We start from the raw sequence: 21,358 nt of genomic DNA on the forward strand, positions 1-21,358 counted from the left end.
AATCAGTTGTCTGCGTGGAGCCGCTGGGGCTGTGCCAAACTCTGCGAACGCTACGCGCTCGTCTCCTGCAACTACTCTGCGTGCAAGGCCCGTCGCCCCGGGCAATGCCCTAAAACCCTTTTCGGGTTACATGTGGGGATGTAAAATCTGTCTCTCTCGTGTACTGTCAACCGGCGGAAGATTTAGCGTGGCGAGGAGGCCGTTCAAAAGTGGGGGGTGGCAGGGCCGCGCTCGAGCGGAGCGGCAGAAACAAAAAAAGCTTTTACCCGGTACTGCGCACCTCACGGCACCTCGCCTCGCCACACCACCTGGGCGGCGTATAAGTCTCCTTCAACCTGCTCGCGCTGGCCCCGAACCATGCCGCTGTCTCTCCCGCACTCTTGGGGCGACCCGCGAGGGTGCGAGAGAGACAGAGCGACGACGCTCCAGGTTCACCTTATTTCGGGCCGGAAGTCACACGGGCTGTCGACAGCACAACGCGCTGGGCCCCCATTATTAAAAAACTGCTTCCCGCAGCTTGAGCGCGACGCAGCAGAGGCCCCGCGACAGGGCCGGCAATATTGAAAAGAAAGCACCTTTAGAAATTAAAATGGCGTCAGTTTTTGCGCCAGACGTGGGATTCTAATGCAGCGGAACGCAAAGAAAGGGAGCGCGGAGTCGTTGGGCCGCGCTGCGAGTGCGAGGCACAGCGTTGCCTGCGGCTGACCACACTGCAGGACCTGCCTCACTGGTTAAAAAAAGGGTGGCTTGATGGCGTTGCGCGAGGAATCCCACACATGTGCCTGGCTGTATGCAAGGCAGTGCGTATCGTGGAATGTCGTGTCTTTCTCTCTGTTTTCCAGCCCCCCCTCCCCCCTTCTCTGATACCAGGCATAGTTCGCGCACGTCGTTGCCAAGCCCTGCCCTTCCCCCACACCCCACCACGAGCCCCACCACGACCGCACCTTTGCCCCCAACCCCATAAATTCCCCTTTTGCCATGCGCTTGCAGAATCACAGATGGTCCTTTTTCGGGTGGCGGCGTTATGCTGTGACTAGCGGACAGTGCTGCCAACGGGCGGGATAAGAAAAACTCTGGAAGTAAGTAATCAAAAGTACTCTTTATTAATTTAAATACAAAAATATGCCAATCGGTTAAAACTGCGGTAGAGCTTGAAACGTGTAAGACTCAGGAAAATACTTTATAAATTATTTAATTATGTCATGTTGAACCTTGACCATATCATGGCAACAAATATACGCGTAATAAATTGTAAACGGTAGATGACACAAAAGTCACTACGTTCCGAAGAAAATGGCTCGCAGGAATCCGGGCTCAGGTGGATCGGGCGCGCCATGTTCTTCGGTTACAAATACTCAAAAATAAAAGATACAAATCGAAAATATGTACACATCGGGAATAACGCACTCGTTCGGAAAAGTACTACCTTCTCTTTATGAACATGTGTTAACAAACTGTACAATGAACACAGCATTACATCTAAGTACAAAACCTTAGCGTCGATAAATAACGTTCCATGACCAAAGTGGCGAACATGAGCAGCCAATCATGCGAGTCCTCACATTCTTCCACGACGACCCGCAGGAACAGTTCACAAGAGTGGTTCTGACATTGTGAGCATGGGCACTCCTTCTAACGACCCCACGTTTTTTTTCACTGAAGACCTTTAATTCAAAAATAAATTGTCCATGATAACGAATTTTTAGAACGATTTTCCATTAGTTTGTCTTCAAACTTCTCAAATTGTTTTAAAAAAATGAAACGGAAAACTAAAAAAAAAAAAAATGAGTGGAGTTGATCCGACTGCTGAATATGTGGAGAGCAGCTCAGCAAGCGCGCAGGCAACTGCACACGTCGACCAAGGCCAACGAATTCAAATTAATACTTTTAGAGGAACCGCCGGCGGCCTTGGGATGAAATTGCTCGGCCGCCGAGCACAGCCACGCGGAAGTAGAGACCGCCTGCACCCAATCACAATTTGCATCCTTTTCACACACCAGCTGTTTCAACGGAACCAACGGTAAAAGTAGTGAGCAAAAGCCAAAATTTTATATTTAGGGTGAATAGATCCAATTGAAAACAGATCCCATCAGTTGTAAAATTAAGCAAGGCGTATGGTTTTTCTGCCCCTTGAACCAGCCATCACGTTTCATTAGTGAAAAATGATGCAAAGCCAGCGATGCTTCAAACAGCCTCTGGCGCCGCAGCCCGGCTTTGGAATGCTGTGCACAGTGTGGGCGCAGTGTGTCCCGGTAAGCCGGTCCTGGAGCCGACGAGCGACGGGCCGGACGACCCGACCCGTCTCTGCGGTCAGGGGGCTGATATACAAGGCGGTTTCGTGGTGTGCTGAGCACTGCTGAGCTCTGCTAGCTCGCCCAAGGTCAACAGCGGGCTCCACGCTTCCTACTGAGTGGTGCAAATCACAGGGGACCGCTGCTCTCCCATTTCGTCAACACCGTCGAAATAAATTATTCAGGCAGGTAGTGCCCGGAGGTTCCGCCGGGGTTCGTTGCAGCCTGCCCACGCTCGCACAACGAGGTAACCCACCACGTACTTTTCCTCACCCACTAAAACACTGCCGCCGACCACTCGGCGCAGTGTTGCTCACGTCCATACAGAAAGAAACATACCTTTTAACGTAGTAATTAGAAAAAATAGTTTTGGTGTTTTTAAAAAGCTTCAGGCCAGCCTGGTAACACTACTAGGTGAGTCACAGACCCACGGGGGTTTGTTATCGTCCCTAGGCGCACTGATACGTAATCAGCCCGCGCGTGAGTCCGACACAGCTAGTCTGTCCATGAAACCTGTTTGGAAGACAGCCTCGAGGGGATTTCTCCTCCAGCCGCGCGTCCGCGGACGATGGCGCCACAGAGACCAAAAGGGCCCCGGCGACGCGAAATCTCGCAGCCGGAACGCAGGGCCTGAAGCGGGGCCACACACCGCCACCACTGTACCGGCACGCCCGCCACCCGGCCTGATAAGAGCAGAGGTCCCGTTGTCGTCACGCCAGCACTCGAAAAACCGAAATAGCTGTGTCACTGAGTGCTGGCACACTGTGTTGGCCACACGGTGGGTCGGGAGTTTGTCGCGTTGCAGCTGCCAGGGTCGGCCGACACGGGGGGACAAGCCCGCCCCCACTCTGCTCCCCCCTCCACTGGCGACAGTCCCCCTCCACTGAGGCAGCTCCCCCCACCGCAGCACAGTGGGCCAGGAGACCCGCGCAGGCGGCTTAAACTCTGGGCGCGTTTTGACTCAAAACTGAGCGTGTGACCCCATCAATGGATTCCTCGTTCGGAGAGCAGTCTATTGGTGGGGCCACACGTTCGATTCGAGACCCCGTTAGTGACTCTGGAGCTCAAAACGCGTCCGGGATTCTGACAGCCTCCAGTGGAGGCAGCTCCGCCACCACAATGCTCTCCGACTTGTCTGCTCCACGGCCTGGGGCGGCGCGGCGTGCTTACAGTGGCTGGCAGGCGGTGTGGCCCCGGAGCCGGTGCTACACGTTCGTCACCTGGGTCATGGTGACCCCCACGGTGTGGCCGTTGCCGTCCTCGTGCCCGTTGGTCTGCGGCACCATGGTCCAGGCGTTGAGCAGGCGCGGCCGGAACAGCGTGTTGAACGTGTTGCGGAACTGCCGGCTCATGCAGCAGTACACCATGAAGTTGATGGCGGAGTTGATGAGCGCCAGGATGTCCATCACCTGCGGAGAGAAGGCACGTTTTGTTTTAAAACCAGAAAGAACTGCCCAGCTTCACCGACAAGGTGAGCCTCATCCGCCACATCTGAGAGAAACACAGGAGAACGCTGTAGAAAACTGGCGTTGGCTCCATCATTTCCAAGCTAATCTGGAGCTCTCTTTCGGTAGCCTCTCTAAATCCCGAGGGCTTTGCCGCGCTCGGCCGCCAGCTGATGCCTAGAACGGCGAGCAAGTCAGCCCAACCTGTCAGGGCGTTCCAAGCGCGTACAGCCAGATAAGATTGGCCGGGCGGGTGCGCGACACTGTCAACAAGCGAACACAATCACACAGGGCAGCCTCGCGCCGAACCCCGCACAGAGGGCCAGAGGACCGGTGGAGGCGGCCAAGTCGCGTTTTGAGCTCCAGAGCCGCTTGATGGGACTCGAACCGAACGTGTGACCCCACCAATGGATTGCTCTCGGAACGAGGGATCCATTGGCGGGGTCACACGTTCGGTTCGAGTCCTATTTAGCGACTCCAGACCTCAAAACGCGTGTACAGTTTTGGCCGCCTGCACCGGTCTGGCGGGTGGAGGCGACTCAAAACTTCCGAAAGGGCAATTATCCGCGGATCCATGCCAGAGGGCTGACGCTTTGGCTGCCGCCTTTGAGGCGCTGCAGGGATGCACGAGCGTCCTTTTTCAGCTTCTTTCAGCAAGGCGCGCTGAAAAAGGACGTTCGTCCCAACAATGCCGCTTTGTATCGAAGTCGCGAACCTGCCCCTTTTTTCGTCGATGGCTTCATCGGCGGCGTCCCTGCCGTGGTCGCCTGTTCCCCTGAATGGAGGCGCATCATCCAGTCAACAACCCGCGGGACCGGATTAAAGCGGCAAATTAGCCTTGGCCACTGTTGAAAATTAATAAGTGCGTTCCAAAGCTCCATCTGGAATTTCTAAAGGGTCCACTTTTTCAAAAAAAGATTCTTTTTGCATAAAACAGAAACATGAGAGGTTTTGGAGGGACTTTCCAAAGTTAACAAACTGACCTAACCTAACCAGTGCACTGCACTAGTGCCCACTACAGGCAAGTTACTCCAAGAACCGAGTTAGAAAGAATAGGGCGGGCGGGCGAGACTAATTGCTTCTTCCAGACGAGCGGAGCCTGGTAGGGCAAAAGGGCGACAGGGTGCACGGCGTGCACGGAGAAGATCTGGGCGCCTGGAACGCGCGGGTGGTTAGCGCAGGGCCCCCATTTTGCGGGGAATGCGCGGCAGACTAGTTAGTGCCAAGGACCTCGAGCGAGGACCCCGCCCCACCTCCCGGCCCTCGGCCTGGCCCTCGGCCTGGCCCGCCTGACCCGGGTCGGCCTTACTGACGGCAACACATGCACGCGCCCGTTGCCTTTGCAGCGGTCGCTCAGGGACACGCATCGACCAAGCCTCGCCCCGGGTCAAGTGTCGCTCCACTGCCCATTCGGAGCGCGTTAGAAGCCCGCGGCTCCAATGGGTATATTGCTGCCAGCGGAATATTCGACTCGGAACGCACCCCCCCCCTCTCCTCCCCGGGGCGACGTACTTGTGTTGCGTGCCGCGCAGCCCTGCTGCCTTTCATCCTTTCATCAAGCGCTGCTCAGTTTGGCGAAGACTTTAGAGGAGGTTCAGGATGATGCAGAGGCAGTTGGACTTGTGCTGTTTCCAGCGCGCGTTTGAGCTGACGATTTACTTTGGCTTCGAGATTAAGATAGTCTAAGATAATGAAGAAACAGGGTGGTTCGTTTTCAGGAACAGACTCGCTATGAAGCTCCTCCCCTTCGAACGGAGACAACGGCAAATACCCGTTGAGTGAACGCCTTTCGGCGAGCAGCCGGCAGGGTACCCGCTGCAAGGGGGCCGCCCAGATCTGCATGCTGGTCATGTCCTCCACATTTTCGTGCTTTCCCCGCGCGGGGCTGGGCGGGGCTGGGCGGGGCTGGGCGGGGCTGGGCGGGGCCTTTCCGCGACTCTCCGCGACGCGCCGCGACGCTCCGCCGGAGCGGGACTCTGCCCGCGAGATTCTGCCCACGGTCCGCTGAGCCAACTGAACGAACTGTGCACACTTTTTCACAGGTCACGGACCGCGCTGAACAACGCGGAGACCAAGTTTGCGTACGAGTCGCGCCAGTAGGCAAGGCCTCGCCCGGCAGGGACGAATGGAGGTGGCGGTGGACTTGGGAAGACTTGAATTCCAGGAAGGAAAACTTGTCGAGGATTTCGGGCTTTGTCCGAGGAACTGCCTTCTTTGCGAGCGCAGTCCTCCAAGACGCGTTGGCGAGGCGCTCTCTGCCATTCTCGGCAGGGCGAAGGGCAAGGTTAAGCTTCCCGGCCGGAGCGCCGGGCTTGGCGGAAGGCTTGGCGGAAGGCTTGGTGGCAGGCCGAGCCATGGGCCCAGCAGACCAGAGGAGGCGCCTGCGGCTTGCGGCGCGGAGTTTGAACTGGGATCGAACAACCGCGAGGCAAGGGCTCATGAAATGGATTTCGGTATTCGGTACAGCCCGGCCGGCCGGAGTTTACCGCACTGCGATTTCCGACAGAACTTTGGCGGCCGAGGCATTGGGCATCTCAGTCCGCCAAGACCACCACATCATCAATGAGTCCAGGTTTCCATTTCTTGGGACGACGGGGCGAGGTTCATTATTTAGCGGGCCTGGCGAGCAAACTGTGGTGACGGCCACTCTTGTTTATCCCTTGTTGTTTTCTACTCTGTCGAGTACCGATTATACTTTTGCGGGCAGCAAAAGCAGACAAGAGGTGCTTCTCATGCACCACGGGCTACTTACCGCCCCGTGCCCAAGGCGAAGCACCGCCTGTCCTCGTGCCCGTTGCTCGCCCACCCCGGCCGGGACACTTCAGCATTTGCATACAACTGTTCGCGAGGGGTCGCTAGACGAGCGGGAAATAAGCCTAAGGACACCCGGGCCGGAAAAAGAGGCAACAAACTGCCAGGCAGAAAAAGCGGCAAAACTCGGCAACGCCCCGTCTAATATCTCTCGTGTCCAAGGGTCCGCAGCAGCGGCGGAGTCCCCGAGCTGCCGCCACGGGGCCCCGGCAATATATGTCAAACTTAAACTTTTACACGAGACAGTGAGGACAGAGGCTCTACTCACATCGCCCAGCTTGACGTAGCACTCCTGGAAGAACTGGTTGCCCAGCAGCACGCTGAGCAGCCCGAGGAGGCCCTGGGGCGCCTCGGTGATCAAGAACAGCAGCAACACGGCCAGCAGCATCTTGGTCGTCCGGTCGGTCTGCTTCTCCTTCTCGACGAGCCGCTGACTCTTATTGGCGCGGCGGCTGCTCTTTCGCTTGCCGCCGCCGCCGCCCCCCGACGCGCCGCCGTTGAGCGCCTGGTGCACCGAGCTGCCCATGGAGAGCTGCTGCCGCCGCCGCTTGGTCTCCAGCAGCGCGAAGATGAGCCGCAGGCTGAGGATGGTGAGCGCGGCGCACGGCACCAGCTTGATCACCACACTGTACACCTGCAACACGCGGAGCCGCACTGTTACCAACTGTTACTAACTCACTATCCGTTCCCCCTGTCCATTTTCAATTTTTCAGTCAGTCCAAAAAGAAAAGTCCGCGTGGAGAGTTAGAGTGTATGCCACATATTGCTGCCATTCCCGGGGATGAAAAATAAAACGCACAACAAGAAAAGCGGACTGGGAATTGGCATGATAGTGGCAGGCTTCCGCAGTCGATGCAAGGCGGGGGGCATAACACACGTGATGTTGTCATGTTTACCTCCGCCGAAAAAGGGAAGGGCGAGGCAAACAAGGAGAGATGAATCCGTGGGGCCGTAGTGGCCTCCGCTTGGAAGCAAGCCTGAAGGCGCTGCCGACGGAATTCGCTCAGCGGAGAGGAAAAAATTAGCCCCGAAAGGGCCGCAAATGTTTGGACCCGTGTCTGAAACGCGTCTTGTTTCAAAAAAGCTCTTGGAGAGCGAAAAAAAAGAGTGTCCGGGGAGTGTGTCGGATTGTGAATATGTATACGCGAGATGTGCGCGGGCGGGGCGGTGCGGGGGCGTGGGGCGGCGGAGTGCCCCCGGCGGTCGAGTCTTATCGGAGGACTGCATTTTGCCGCGTTCGATACTCCCCTGCAACAAGCAGCTATCTACGCTCACTGTCTCGATAACCGAGTATCTACGGGCGCTCTCCCGACAACCGGCTATCTACATGGGCTGTCTGGATAACCGACTTCCAACATCGAGCGAGGTTAGGGTGTCGTACAACGAATATTTTCTCCAGACACTTAAAGCGACCCGTTTAAACCATACTTATCTTGCTTTGACAAACTTTTGACAAGTTCTGGTAAAGGAATTGCGAGGGCAACTTAATTGGTTGTAATAAAGCTTCAATCTCGCGAGGTGGAGAAAGCAGATAGACGGTTATCCAGACACTCGTGTAGATACGCGGTGTGCGCGAGGCGCGCGTGATGTCGGTTATCGAGACAGTGGGCGTGATAGTGCTTTTTGCAGGGGGTATCCGCGTTGGAGCTTTGAAATTGACTAGACCGCCGTTCCACGTATTGTACACAGGGCGGAGCAAAAGGGTCGAAATGAGGGGGTAGGGGTTGGGGGTCGGATCAAGAGGTATCTAGGCTGCGGTGGAGAGAGAGAGAGAGAGAGAGAGAGAGAGAGAGAGAGAGAGAGAGAGAGAGAGAGAGAGAGAGAGAGAGAGACCGAAGAAGATAGATGAGGACTCTCCCCTTATGGATGTTGTTTGCAGTGTGCACGGCGGTGCAGCCGGTCGGTAGGCCGACTGTTTTGCTGAGCCCAGCCGCGCTAAGCCAACACGCCGCAACCCTGACCCACACTCCGTGGCACTCCGTGGCACTCTGTGGCCAATGGCAGCAGAGGCTGCCGTGGGCTGCCGGCCCCAGCGGCCAGACCAATCAACAAAACTGGCATCGCCCCGGGCGGGGCGGGGCGGGGCGGAGGGACCTGACGTCGGCGTGTGGCGCGGGGAGCGCGTGCTGGTTTCCTTGGCGTCCCCGTCTCGCTTCCACCCCCCGTGGGCCCCTCCAGGAGTCGCTTCCTACCTCCCCCCCCCTGGAGTGCGACAGAGAGGCTCCTCTTCGAGTGTGCACGCCGCATGCAGCGGGACGCCCTTGCTGTACAAAAGGGGCGGCAAGGACAGGTGTCTTGCAAACACGCACCGCTTCCAGCGGTCGGAACTTCCCTCGCCACAAAAAGCGACTATTCCTCGTATTCTGATTGGACGAAACGGGCTGCTGAAGAGCACTTGCAGTGGACCCTGTTTTTGGACCCCTCTCTCTCCGACCTCTTCCTGGTTCGGCCGTCGCCGCACGTCACTCCGGATTACCGCCTTTTGGACGTCATCAGGGCCTAAATTTGTCCCGAGGTGCGCGCTGGGCTCGGCACAGGGCGGCGGCGCGTCCTCGAGCGGAAGGGCCAAGTGATGGAGAAAAGAGGATCAAATCCGTCTTCTTTTTAAAGAAAGTATGAGGAAGGGAGAGGCCCGCCGGGACTGCGACGCTTTTCTTCATCTCTGCAACTCGGTGCTCCAAATAAATTAGTTTGTTAGCGGCAAACGAGGTGAATGGATAAGGCGCCAGATCGCGACGCGAGCGTCTCGCGTCGATGAATGTCTCACCCAAGGAAAACAGACGAAGTTAAAAACAAAAACAGGAAATAAAATAAAAGAGAAAGCAGCTGCGGTCCGCTCGGCCGGAGAGAAACCAAAGAGCGACGCATCGCTAAGCGAAGAAAGGCGGCGCGGCCGAGGGGTGAATCACTCAGCGTTCTGGTGTACACATGAGTACATGAGTACGGGTGAGTACACCTTGGTTTACTCATAAATTTCACAATTTAAAACGTTTTAAGGCTTTATTTAGCGTTTTTAACGGCACTCAACGTTAAGTCGGTTGAAAAACTAGAGAATTTCGCCCTTTTTAAACTTGTGAGTACACTGAGTACGGGCAATTTTGTACACATGAGTACACTAGTGATTCACCCCTCGGGCGCGGCCCCAAGCACGGCTCCAGCCATGGCTCCAAGGGCGCGGCGGCGCGGCGGCACGGCACGGCCAGGCCGGCCGAGGCACACGGCAGCGCACGCCACGCGGCAGAATCACTTTTCGATTTCCACCAGAGTGAAAAGGCGCCGAAAAAAAGGAAAAAAAAAAAAAAAAACAAGGAAAACGGGAAAGCGAACTGGGACGACTCTCATTATCGCTTCAATTGTGTGATTTGTTCGGCCAGTGGGTGAGAGGGGCACGCGAGGGGGGAGCTTCCGTGAGGCCTGGATAGAGAAACGGGAACAGGAAGGGGAGGGGAGGGGGAGGGGTCAGCAGGGTAATGCTCGCACTTTGCTTCCAATGAGACTCATTAACTGCGACATCCATGGGGTTTTTTTCCTACCAGGTATTTGCCGGGCCGCTCAGCGCATGGCCTTTAAAAAAGCGGAAAATTCTGCGGCCCAAATTTAATTTGGGCGCAGAAACAAATAATTATTTTTGCCTACCGCGTGCCGGAGCTTAACACGAGGTCCAATTTCTGCAGCTTTTATATGGTTTTATCTCCTCCTCCTCCTTCTTCTTCTTCTCCTCCTCCTCCTTCTTCTTCTTCTTCTTCTCCTCCTTCTTCTTCTTCTTCTGCAAGGAGGCTAATCCGTGCGAGGCATGCAGAAGAGCGTGGCGTCCCCCTTCCCCTCTCTCTCTCTCTCTCTCTCTCTCTCTCTCTCTCTCTCTCTCTCTCTCTCTCTCTCTCTCTCTCTCTCTCTCTCTCTCTCTCTCTCTCTCTCTCTCTCTCTCTCTCTCTCTCTCTCTAATCTGCGCTGCACTCTCGGCGTCACTGTCGCGGCCGGAGAATTTATCCGGATAACGCGCGGCGTGGCGTCCGGATTGTCCCGCACGTGTCTGCATCACTGTCAACTACGTACGCCGTCAGGAAAAGTGCAAAAAACAAAAGAAATGGAGCGGAGCGTACCGCTTGCCTGCCAAGTTCTCTTGTTATTGTTGTTGTTGTTGCTGTTGTTGTTGTTGTGGGGGGCGTCGTCAGGCACTGATCATTTAGTTTCCTTGTTTTCTTTGTATGAGAAATAGAGAGGGAGAGGGAGGGAGAGAGCCCCCCCACTCGAAATCAGTCTCCTGCGGCGCAGTGATTTTCGTTGCGGGGCCTGCACACGGTGAAAGGGACGAGCGCTGCTGCTGCCGCGCAGATCCTCATCTCGACTCAGTTTCCGGCGGAGGGCAACACAAAAATCTGCAAGATGCGTGGATGCCCCAGGGGCCTGGGTCCCTTGGAGGGGGGGGGGGGGGAGGAAGAGGAAGACGTTGCCGCACTTTCTGCTATCGTGAGCAGGCAAGGGTGGCGTGCCTCGCAGTGCCTCGCAGCGCCTCGCAGCGCCACAACAAAAGGCGAACACGGCGGCGGAAAGGTGCGGTAGGCTGGCTGCCGCTGGCTGCAGACTGAGGGTCGTCGCTCTGTCTCTCTCGCACCCACACGGGACGCGCCATGAGTGCGAGAGAGACGACAACGACTCTTGGCTGGCTGGGCATGCAGCACAGTGGAGGGCTATGAATTGGAGCAAAACGAAGCGTGGCCGCGCGAAATGGGAAAGGATCACACGCGAGCGCCAGACAGTTTGGGAGTGAGATTGGGGCGAGGCGAGGGCCCCCGAGGGGGCAGGGGAGTGGTCTCGGGGGAATGATGCTGAGAGAAATCCGAGGGGCATCCGCTCCAGCGCGTTCCACCTGGGGGATGACGTACGACGTATCGCAGTTGCCCCAGGACGGCGTCGCGGCGCGTCGCGGATGCGTTGAGCGCCGGCACCGTGGGGAGCAGGGCGGGCAGGGCCCCGAAACTTGCCGGCCCGGCCCCTTTGACATACATTGTAGTGGGCAGAGGCCGAGGCGGGCGGGGCCAGGCAGGCCAAGGTCGGGTGGCAAAGCGAAGGTGGAAAGGCGACAAGCCCTGGAGGACTTTGAGGCTTTGAGGCGCGGCCCGCTGCAGCCCCCAGCCTGCCCCAGCCCGGCCCAGCCAGCCATCCGTCAAAAGGCAGGGAGACGCGAGAGGAATGCAGCCTTGAGGCGAACCCTGAGGCCTGTCACGGGCCGCCTCGAGACCCCCAAATAATGAGTCCCAGTTTATTGGGGCAGTGGGGGGCGCTTTATGCAGGGCAGATTCACTCAATATGTCTTGGTTACGCTTTGTCTCACTGCTGTGAAAAAAGATGAAAAATTGAACCAAAGCTGACTCTCTCTTGTTTCTGGCCGTGCAGCGGGTACTGGCGTTGTTTCTGAAGGCCGTCAGCCCAAGTCCCATTGTCTCCGACCGACCCGCCCGGACTGTTCCAGGCGGTTCCAGGCGGTTCCAGGCGGTTCCAGGCGGTTCCAGGACACCCGCGGGACGTGCTGCGCTCCAAGCAGTCGCCACTCCTCCTGGATTCTTCAGGTCGCGTTCCGTTCTAACTCATTCTCTTTCCCGAGCGCCCCCCAGCTGGAGCCTGGGGCCTGGGGCCTGGAGCCGGCTGCCGGGGGACACTCAAGTAGTCTTTGTTTGTTCCAGCGAGAGGCCCGACCGGCTGGAGAAAGCCGAGCCCGGCCTGACACATTTGCTCAAGTTCTCGCGCAAGGAAAGCCATCAAAAACTACTGCCACCCTGCCGCCCGCCTGCCAGCCTGCCGGGAAAAGGACCGAAGGACGGCCGGCGGCGGGGCGTTGTGCGGTGGTGAATAGTTAGCAAAGTGTCAACAGCCGAACCATTCCGAACTCTGTCTCACTCGCACCTCCACGGGGCGCCTCATGAGTGCGACAGAGACAGAGCGCTCCCTCGAAATCGCTCGGCAGAAACGGATTTGGTGCGCGGACCAGTAATGGAGTCGCTGGCTGGAGCGGCTGGAGCGGCTGAGTGGCGCGCACACGTCGTTTCCAGCGAGTGGGTCTGCGCGGAGCAGCGCGACGCGACGTGAAGCGACGTGAAGCGACGTGAAGCAACGCCACTTTGGGCATCCAGGTGGAGCGCGCTGGCGGTGCGGGGCGTACACTTATCAGTGTACACTGATAAGTGGACCGAGAGACAGGCGGCCGTAGATATGAGGAGAGGAGGCTCGACCCGCTGACACAGAAGTGCCACTGTCGCGAGTTTCGGCCGCGAGGCCTCTGCGCCTGTTCCGTCAGAACAGCTGGGAAAGTCAGACAAACACAGGCCGACAGCGTAAGCACTCGCTTGCCGGCAGTTGGAACGAAAATTAAATAGGTTTCGATTAATTCTCATTTATCAAATTCTCTTTCGAAAAATGAATTTTGAAATTTTAGCAAAATTTCAGTCTGTTCAAGAATTGATAATTTATTTTTTACGGTGTTTAAGTGAATCAGAGTCGCCAGCGCAGAGAACGACCAGCGGTCGTTCGTTCCTTCTCCCTCTTTTTCGCAGAAAGGTCACGCGGGCGAGGCTAAGAAGGCTTAGGCGGGGGAGTGAGAGGGGAGTGAGTGAGGCGTCTCGCTCTGCGTGCTCCAAGCCACGCGGTGCTGCTGGACACCGCCGTCCAAGCGCGTCGCCGAGTCCGTACATTGGAAAACGGCGAGCCAACTTTCAGAGACAGCAGCGCGGCAAAACCGTCTTTGGAAAATAATTAATTTGTTTGGCGACCTTCGGTTTGCCTTGGCTTCGGCTTGGCTTCGCATTGGGAGTCACGCGGCGAGCGCAAAGTCACCGTGCAGCTTGAGCCGAACAATGAGTCGCACTCTGACGTCCCACTGCGCCCTACCCGGCTTGCGGGCTGCTTCCAAAGTCGTCGCTCTGTCTCTCTCGCACCGCCGCGGCGCCCTGCGCGCCCTGCGCCTGGCCGTGACAAGTGAGCGATGAGTCATCCTGCGCCACGGTGTGCTAGGCAGCGCTCGGCAGCGCTCGGCAGCGCGACGCGACGTGTCTCGTGTCTCGAAATGACGGCGCAGTCCGGGGACCGAGCCGGGGACGCTGCCGCGCCACATTTTGTCTTTGTTCCAGTCAAAACCGGGCCAGCGCTGGGCCAGCAGTGTGCCAGCACTGGGCCTGCGGCTTTGCTCTTCTTCTCGCGGAGAGGGGCAAAATTCGTTACGAAATACGCCGACCTTTTGTTTTCGCCCTTGGTGTTTTTGTTGGTTTGCTCTGTTGTTTTCGTTGTTTTTTCCGAGAAGAGGGCCTCCTTTACAGTATCGAGAAAACAGCGCCACTCCACTGTTCGTTCCGCGGTGTTGTTGCCCTTTTTTCTAGTGAGGCCAGCTGACTGATTCCGCACGTCACTCTGTCTCTTTCGCATTCACGGGCCGCTCCGCAGTGGGCCAGATGACCGGTGGAGCGGACAAAACTCTAGACGCGTTTTGAGCTCCAGAGTCGCTAAGTGGGACTCGAACCGAACGTGTGACCCCACCAATGGATTGCTCTCCGAACGAGGAATCCATTGGTGGGGTCACACATTCGGTTCGAGACCTGTTAAGCGACTTTGGAGCTCAAAACGCGTCTCGAGTTTCGGCCGCCTCCACCGGTTGGCCCACTGTGCGTCCCAGGAGAGCGACAGAGACCGCGGCGGTTTCTCGATGGTCGTCAGTTTTTCTGCGTAGGACGTGTTCCCAATCTCGCCCCGCTCCGCCGTTACCAGGAAGCAGCCCTGCCGGGGCAAAAACGGGGCCGAGATGAAGGAGCAGGCGAGGCAACTATGTTAGCGACGCAGCGCCTATCATCTCCTCGTTAGCAGCGCCAACCTGCCAGGCGCTCTTGCCACCCCACTGCGAGCGATGAGCCATTTCTCATCCCGGCGGTCACCTTCGAGCACCCGCACACTGTGATCCCTCACGCCGCCGCGACAGGCGGTGAGAGAGACAGACAAGCGGCAGGCTGCGCGGCGAGAAACCCTCGATCCCACCGATGGGTCGCCCCCCAGACGAGGGCTGTCTGCACCGCGTTCGGGTGCCGTTTCCGTTCCGCGCCCACAACGCGCGTGTCGTTCCGTCCGCGTCGTTTGGCCGGCCTTGCAGTGTACCGCCTGCGAGGCGGGCAGCCGGCCCGCGCTCCACACTCGGCCGCGTGGCGGGCCGGCCTATCCACCGATTCACAGGCGCTCGGCTCAGCTCTGGTCTGGTCCGCTCGCGCGCAGTGGCGCGCAGAACGCGGCCCAAAAACATAATCCCACCATGCGCCAGCATCACTACTAGGGTTGCCACCCTCAGGCTGCCTACCTGGCGGCGCTTTGTCCTCCAAAAGCAGGCGTCGCCCAGTTGAGGTTGGCAACCCTTCTTTTCGAGGCGCTGCAAACGTGGGAATTTTGGCGCCTACTCGTGCGGCAGACGGCAGCACTGCGCGCCAATTCGAACACGCGGCGATCCCCGCCCCGCCTCGATTCCCACCTTATTTCGTGTCACCGGGCCGCATCCTCCGACATCCTCCGTTCCGGCGATACGATCTGTCAGGACCTTCCGCGGAACGACGTGCGTTCGCGCGTGTGTGTGTGTGTGTGTGTGTGTGATGGCGCGTGTCCGCGAGTGTGTGCCGCTGATGGTTATGATAAGAGCCCCGCGAGCGTCGCGCGTGGCGCTGCACGGCACGCCCCCGAACAATAGGCCGCCCAGCAGCCTCCGCCCCGCCCCGCCCCACGTCACCCCACCCCGCCCCACCTCGCGGCTCGTGCGCAAGTACGAGTGCTCTCGGCGATAATTGGTGTGGATCCATCAAGAAGCCTCACGCCTGATCAGCACGTCACGCATTGTTTTTTGTGTTTCCCGCTTCTTTTGTTTTTGTTTTGCATTTACTTGTTTTGGTTCCTCGCTTTCGCCACGCGCCCCGCATTGACGGGATTGGCAGGCGGGAAATTAGACGGACAGATGGAGAGACAGGCGGACAGACAGGCAGACAGACAGACCGACAGACAGTGAGGCCCGAGCGAGGCTTTTCGCACGTGCAATGGAGTTGTCACTCGCGTCGTCGTCGTCAGGCCCACCAGGCCCGCCAACCGGTTATTGCTCGGAAAAGTGCCGCGGGCAGCAATGACAACATTTTTGACCGAGCTGCCTTCGCTATAACCGCGCTGCGATGCCATTTCGTGTACTCTGGCAAAACGGATTGACCCCCGGGGGACTCTCCCTGCACCCGAAAAAAGGCGTTTCTTGAACCCAGAACATTTGCCCGCGGGTAAACGCGCAGGCCCCTGGACGCTGAATTATATAAAAAGGAAGATCGCGGATCAACTCCCCAGACGACGGAGGCCTTGTCTCGTTCCAAGAGGAATACAAAACAGCGAAACATTTCCGCTTTGTTCGTTTTGCCTCACTCCTAAGACCGAACGAAGGTCCTCCCTTGAGTCAACAACAAGTTGAGACCGCGGTCAGCTGCCTGATTCCGACAGGCAGGTCCCCCCCCCTCTCTCTCTCTCACTCCAGCACGCACGGAGCTAGGGTGCGAGAGAGAAGACAGCCCGCTCGGAATCAGCCTTCAGAGGAAGTTAGTCGTCGCCAGGCCCGCCAGGCGGTGGGGCTGTTTACGGTGTAGGTGTGCTTAGGATAAGACCGAACAAGTGGCCCACCGCAGGGCCCACCGCAGACCCCCCCGCGGGGCCCACCGAACCGAGGAGCGCACGACGCGGCCACCACCGCAAGTTTACTTTTTCGACTGGAAGCAAAGTTAACCGTGCAAAGGGAGTCTGGAACTGGGGCCGAGCCGGGCCGAGCCCCAACAGAGGGGTCCCTGACGATGCTGACGACAGTCGCTGTGTGTGGTCTGTCCACTGCAGCGGGGCAGCGCGCGAAAAAGGGACAGAAAAAAGATTTGTTTAACCCCGTCCGGAAAATTGCTAAGGGAGTGGAACGAAAATAAAGTCGTGAGCCAAAACACCCGTGGCACCGCAGAGGAAGCGGTTATGCTGCGCCGCGGGTCCGACAAATTTGCAGTTTTGTTTTCTTGACAGCGGCAAAGCAGTTCCACTCTTCTTCTCTCTCTCGCTCTCGCCCGGGGGACGGCGTGGAGCGTCACGCCCGGAGTGAATCTGATATCCGTACCCAGACGGGCAAGTGCGCTGCTGGCTGGCTGCAGTGGCGGCAAACTCGGGCAGGGACGCCGCCAGCCAAGCAGCCAGCCAAGCAGTCAGCCAAGCAGCCAGCCAAGCAGCCAAGCGCGACGTCGACGGCAAACAGGGGCGCTTGTCAGGTCACGGGGACACTCCCCAAGTCGCCTGGAACATGCCCTCCAGGCTATGGGCTTCTCACTCGCTTTTTCCGCGTGCACCGAATACGAATGCGTGAACTCTCTTGAATTCACCACTGCTAGTTTGGGAGCACCAGTCTCGCAAAGTTGGTCAAAAGTGATTGTATCTCAGAGCAGTGGTAAATGCTACCGTCGAAAAACGTCAAAGAACATGTGTGGGTGAAAGTGTGTTTTTTCCCCCCGAGGCCACGAACGAGGAAACTGTGCAGGTGCAAGGGGAAACTCACCCAGAAGTTGATGTTCTTGAGTAGCCCGTTGTGGAACTTGCCCATGTCGCTGAGGTTGACGAAGTAGTACGTGGCGTTGGTCTTGGCGTCCACGCTGGACTGGATGGAGAAGGTGAGGTACACCGGGATGCAGAGCAGCGGGCAGATGACGTAGCCCGAGAAGATGGCGATGACCGTGGTCCGCATGTTGCACCACTCGTGGTTGCGCGCCGGGTGCGCCACGGCGATGTAGCGCCACACGGCCAGCGTCACCGTCAGCCAGATGGAGATGGTGTGGAACACCTGCAGCAGAGGGCCAAGAGACATGTTACTGGCTAAAATGTGCTCTAGTAATTTTTTTCAGCACATTTTTTTCAGCACATGATGCATCTGCAGATGATACATCTTTTCTGCAGATGAAACATTTTTCTGCAGATGAAACATTTTTCTGCAGATGATACATTTTTTAGCAGATGATACATTTTTTTTTTGTAACTTTCAAACATTCGATATTAACATTTCTTCAAGGTCAGATGTTCCGAAAAAGAAGATGTCCTGCGGTTCTGCGCGAAGAGCGCGAAGTGTGATATTTAGATGGCGAATTGTTGGTGTGGAAAGGCGGCCACTGAGGGGAGGGGGGGGCAGCCTCGGCCCCAGCCGGCGTCACGCCAAACTACGCGCCCCGGCCGCAGATTATCTGCCGCCACCAAAGAAATGGGGGGCACGAACTTGAGCGGGACGCTGCACTCGGCGCCCCCCGCCCCCACCGCCAGCAGCAGCAAGCCGAGTATCACGTGCTGAGGGCAGATCCAGAGACGGCTTCAGGAGGGAGCGGATGTCGCAAAGGATGCCTAAGGGACAAGGTGGGTCTTTTTTGCTACCTTCTAGCGGGGGGCTCCGGGTCCTCGCCGGCTGCACCGTTCGGAACAAGGAACATGCAAATGCTGATTGTGGCGGATTGAGAGAGTCGTCCCCGTCGGCAATCCCGCGCAAAGCGCCGGGACAAAGTTCCGCCTAATTCAAAGCAGGAGGAGAACAGACGGTTCGTGGAATTTTTCATTAGAAGGCCGCGTGCACGAGGAGAAACTCGGATCCAATACGCCGCCTGACGACGCTTCGCTAAACGTTGGCGTCACATGACTGTCACGTCGATGGCGGGCCCGTGGCGGGCACGGCTTGAGGCCTTGAGACCGCCGCCTCAAAGGAGGGAATTGGCTGAGGCCTCCGCTCTCCAAACCGCTGTGGCGAACTATCAATCGAGGGGCGCCCCGCTCTCGCCCACTCCGCTCCGGGGCTCGGCGAAAGCTCGGCGAAAGCTCGGCGAAAGCCCGGCGAAAGCCCGGTGAAAGCCCGGCGAAAGCCCGGCGAAAGCCCGGCAAAAGCCCGGTGAAAGCCCGGCGAAAGCCCGGCGAAAGCTCAGTGAAAGCTCGGCGAAAGCTCGGCGAAAGCCCGTTGTCGGCGGCGTTCAGACGCCTCAGCATGATAGCTGTCACGGTCTCGGTGCCGATTCGCGAGGACCAGCGGAAAAGGCGACAGCACTGCGAGCAAAACGCCATTGGTCATTACTTGGTGCAACTAAGCGGCAAGCCCTCCGAGCGCGGCATGGCTTCGCCATGGCTTCGCGACCCCTCGCGGGCCGATCGGACAACGGAGCCCGACGGAGCCCGGGGCCCTCGGGCGCTGGATAAGCCCACTACCCGCCTGCACAGCGCGGGAGATAGGGGACCGGACCTAACCGGCCGGACTCTCAAAGTCGCAGAGAAGCGGAAGTCGAAGCGGTGCGGCGCCTCCACCCCTCACTGAAGGCACAAAGCCCTCTCGCCGTCTGGACAGCAGAAGACCCTTCCAGCAGTCGAAGAAGCCGAGGTGTTAAAGATTTCTCTTGTCGAGATCGAGGTGACATCGCCTGGACTGGTCGATAACGTTCTGCTGCCGCACCGCGACCACCGCGCGCGCCAGAATGGCTGGAAGAACTCGAACTGCCAGCAAACGGTTTCTTTGTCCGCGCCGATGGCTACCGTCACACACACGCGCCCTCTCTCTCCCACAGTCACACACAGTCAGTTAAATGGCCGGGTGACAGAGCGAACAGGCCCCAAATCGCCTCGCACCGTTTCGGCGCCCACAGCGCGCACCGCAGAGCAATTAGTATTCCCCCTCCCCTTTTTGTATCACTGCGAAACAGGCACGGCCTGCCGCGCAGTGTGGGTACTCGCGGCCTGGTTGCTGGCCAGGCGAACGTCCGTCGCCGCCGCGGTCTCCGATGACGCCCCCATCCCGGAGGCATGCCCGTTTTAGCGCATTTTGGATTTTGGTTAGCGCGCTCTTTGTCTGGCACAGCGGACGTCGTGCCGTTTGCACACGGATGCCCGCAACCACCCGTGCGCGCGCAGACGCACGCAAACATCAAACAGCACTCACACACACACACACACACACACCTACACACACACACACACACTGACGCGCGCACGGAAGCCCGTCCCTATCCACGCGCATGCACACAGCAGAGCACATTCGTACACCACGTCTGAAGAAACTGCGAATTTGAGCGGATTCAGACAGGCCCAACAAAACCTACGATGCCTTCTGGAGAAAAAAAAACAACAACAACGAAGTGGGGGCAGAGACCGCGCTAATTGCAAAAGATGGAGATGATGGAGTTTCCATGTAAAAGCCGGGATCTGTGACACGATCTATATTCTGCGAAGAAAAAAGCGACGTTAATGGCGAACGCCCCCACACAGCGATAGTCCGTTGGGCTCGACACTTCCACAAGTCGGCCTCAACCTAATCGTCTTCAGCGCAAGCGCGGGGCTTTTTGTGTCGCGCTCAACTTTCGCGCAGTAAAATAAAAAGTAAGTTTCCTGTGGGACGGGAACAGGGAGGCGCGGGTGCGGCCGGCAAGACAGACGAACCAGGCGGCAACGTCCAATAAACGCCTGATTCTCCAAAGAGGAAGTTCCGTGCTGCTGAGGTGCCCCACTACCGGCTGAGCCCGGGCACACGGTAAAAACGGTACCTGGTTTTCCCAGGAGCCCCATGGCGAAGACATAGGCGATTTCCAGGGGGTTCCTGGGAAAACCAGGAACCGTTTTTACCGTGCAGAGCCTTCATGGAGAAGCCGCACCTCTGCTTCGGCTGAGCCATCGAATCACGGCGCCACTCCAATGAGAGTGCGGTGACGTCACAGAGTTGCCACCTGACTCCCAGTGAGGGCCTCTTAAGGACAGTGACACAGATGGTGCTCAACTGCTTGAATGATGTCGACAACGTCGTGACCAAGATACTGACGAAACAATTGTTTCCATTACGTGTAGAGGCGATTAACAAGTTTCAAACCTTGACAATCATGCCCCCTACGCAAAGCGTTGACGCCTGACGTCCCTGGTACAAAGTTTAACACCACATACCGCACGTCTAAACACAGAGGCAGAAAGCAATTACAATGCAACTTCTCGGCGACACCGCCTAGGCGCGCCTCACCTGCGCGAAGTTGGAGTGGAACAGCACGAACACTGTCCAGGGGTACGAGTACTTCTCGGAGGGCGGCCGGATCAGCAGGTACATGTGCAGCGCGAAGGGGATGTACTCCAGCATGACGAGGAGGTCGGCCACGGCCAGCCCCGTGAGGATGGCGTTGGTGGGCGAGGCCATCTCGCGGCGCGTGAGCACGGCGATGTTGAGGCCGTTGGCCACCGAGCCGAACAGGCACACGAGCAGCGAGATGATGCCATGGCCCGCCCGGTAGCTCGACTGGAACGACTCCAGCCCCGCGCCGCAGTACACGGAGGTACCCCCGCCGGGGTCCGTGCCATTGGTGGCGTTGTAGTAGTCGGCGGTGGTGGCGATGTCGTCCACGGCGTCCATGGCCGGGGACGGGGTGGGCGCCAGCATGCTACCTGGGCATGGTGGTCACCATGGTGGTCAGCACCACCACCAGCCCCCGCGCCGCACGGCCCCGCGGCCCGCCGAGGCGCCCAACAGTCTGCAACACGGGAAAGTAATGTTCAGATGCAAGATGAAATTGCAACAGGAGCGCTGAAAAACAAAACAAATTCGACAACAGTCCGCCACGCCCCGCTAGCCGCTAAGTACGTCGTGGGCTGGCGTTCGTTTACAATCTAGCGCTTTGCACACAAGCCCATCATGGAGCCGTGCTTGTTTTGATGCCCCGGCCTTCAAAACAAGCCAGACATCATCGACGCCTCACTTAACGGACCGGCAAAAATCAACAGCAGTTTTTCCACATTATCCTC

General features: G+C 57.9%; 1 protein-coding gene across 1 annotated transcript; it reads right to left on the reverse strand.

Annotated features, from left to right (window-relative positions):
- Positions 1 to 1,080: 1,080 nt before the first annotated feature.
- On the reverse strand, positions 1,081 to 21,083 carry LOC117645104 (sex peptide receptor-like). Its single transcript, XM_034385022.1, has 4 exons — positions 20,586 to 21,083; positions 17,121 to 17,402; positions 6,816 to 7,181; positions 1,081 to 3,700 (listed from the first exon to the last, which is right to left on the reverse strand). The coding sequence occupies exons 1-4, from the start codon at positions 20,994 to 20,996 to the stop codon at positions 3,497 to 3,499; spliced, it is 1,263 nt and encodes a 420-aa protein (XP_034240913.1). The 5' UTR covers positions 20,997 to 21,083; the 3' UTR covers positions 1,081 to 3,496.
- Positions 21,084 to 21,358: the final 275 nt, after the last annotated feature.

The sequence above is a fragment of the Thrips palmi genome, unplaced genomic scaffold, assembly GCF_012932325.1.
Source record: "Thrips palmi isolate BJ-2018 unplaced genomic scaffold, TpBJ-2018v1 HiC_scaffold_18, whole genome shotgun sequence".
NCBI classification, from domain to species: Eukaryota; Metazoa; Arthropoda; class Insecta; order Thysanoptera; family Thripidae; genus Thrips; species Thrips palmi.

What these genes read in the sequence shown, in the direction of transcription:
- LOC117645104 (XM_034385022.1), bottom strand. Translation starts at nt 20,996, where the DNA reads ATGCTGGCGCCCACCCCGTCCCCGGCCATGGACGCCGTGGACGACATC. An exon ending in TCCACTCCAACTTCGCGCAG is followed by an intron (nt 17,403 to 20,585) that starts GTGAGGCGCGCC and finishes CCTCTGCTGCAG; the next exon opens with GTGTTCCACACCATCTCCAT. An exon ending in GCTACGTCAAGCTGGGCGAT is followed by an intron (nt 3,701 to 6,815) that starts GTGAGTAGAGCC and finishes TTCTCTCCGCAG; the next exon opens with GTGATGGACATCCTGGCGCT.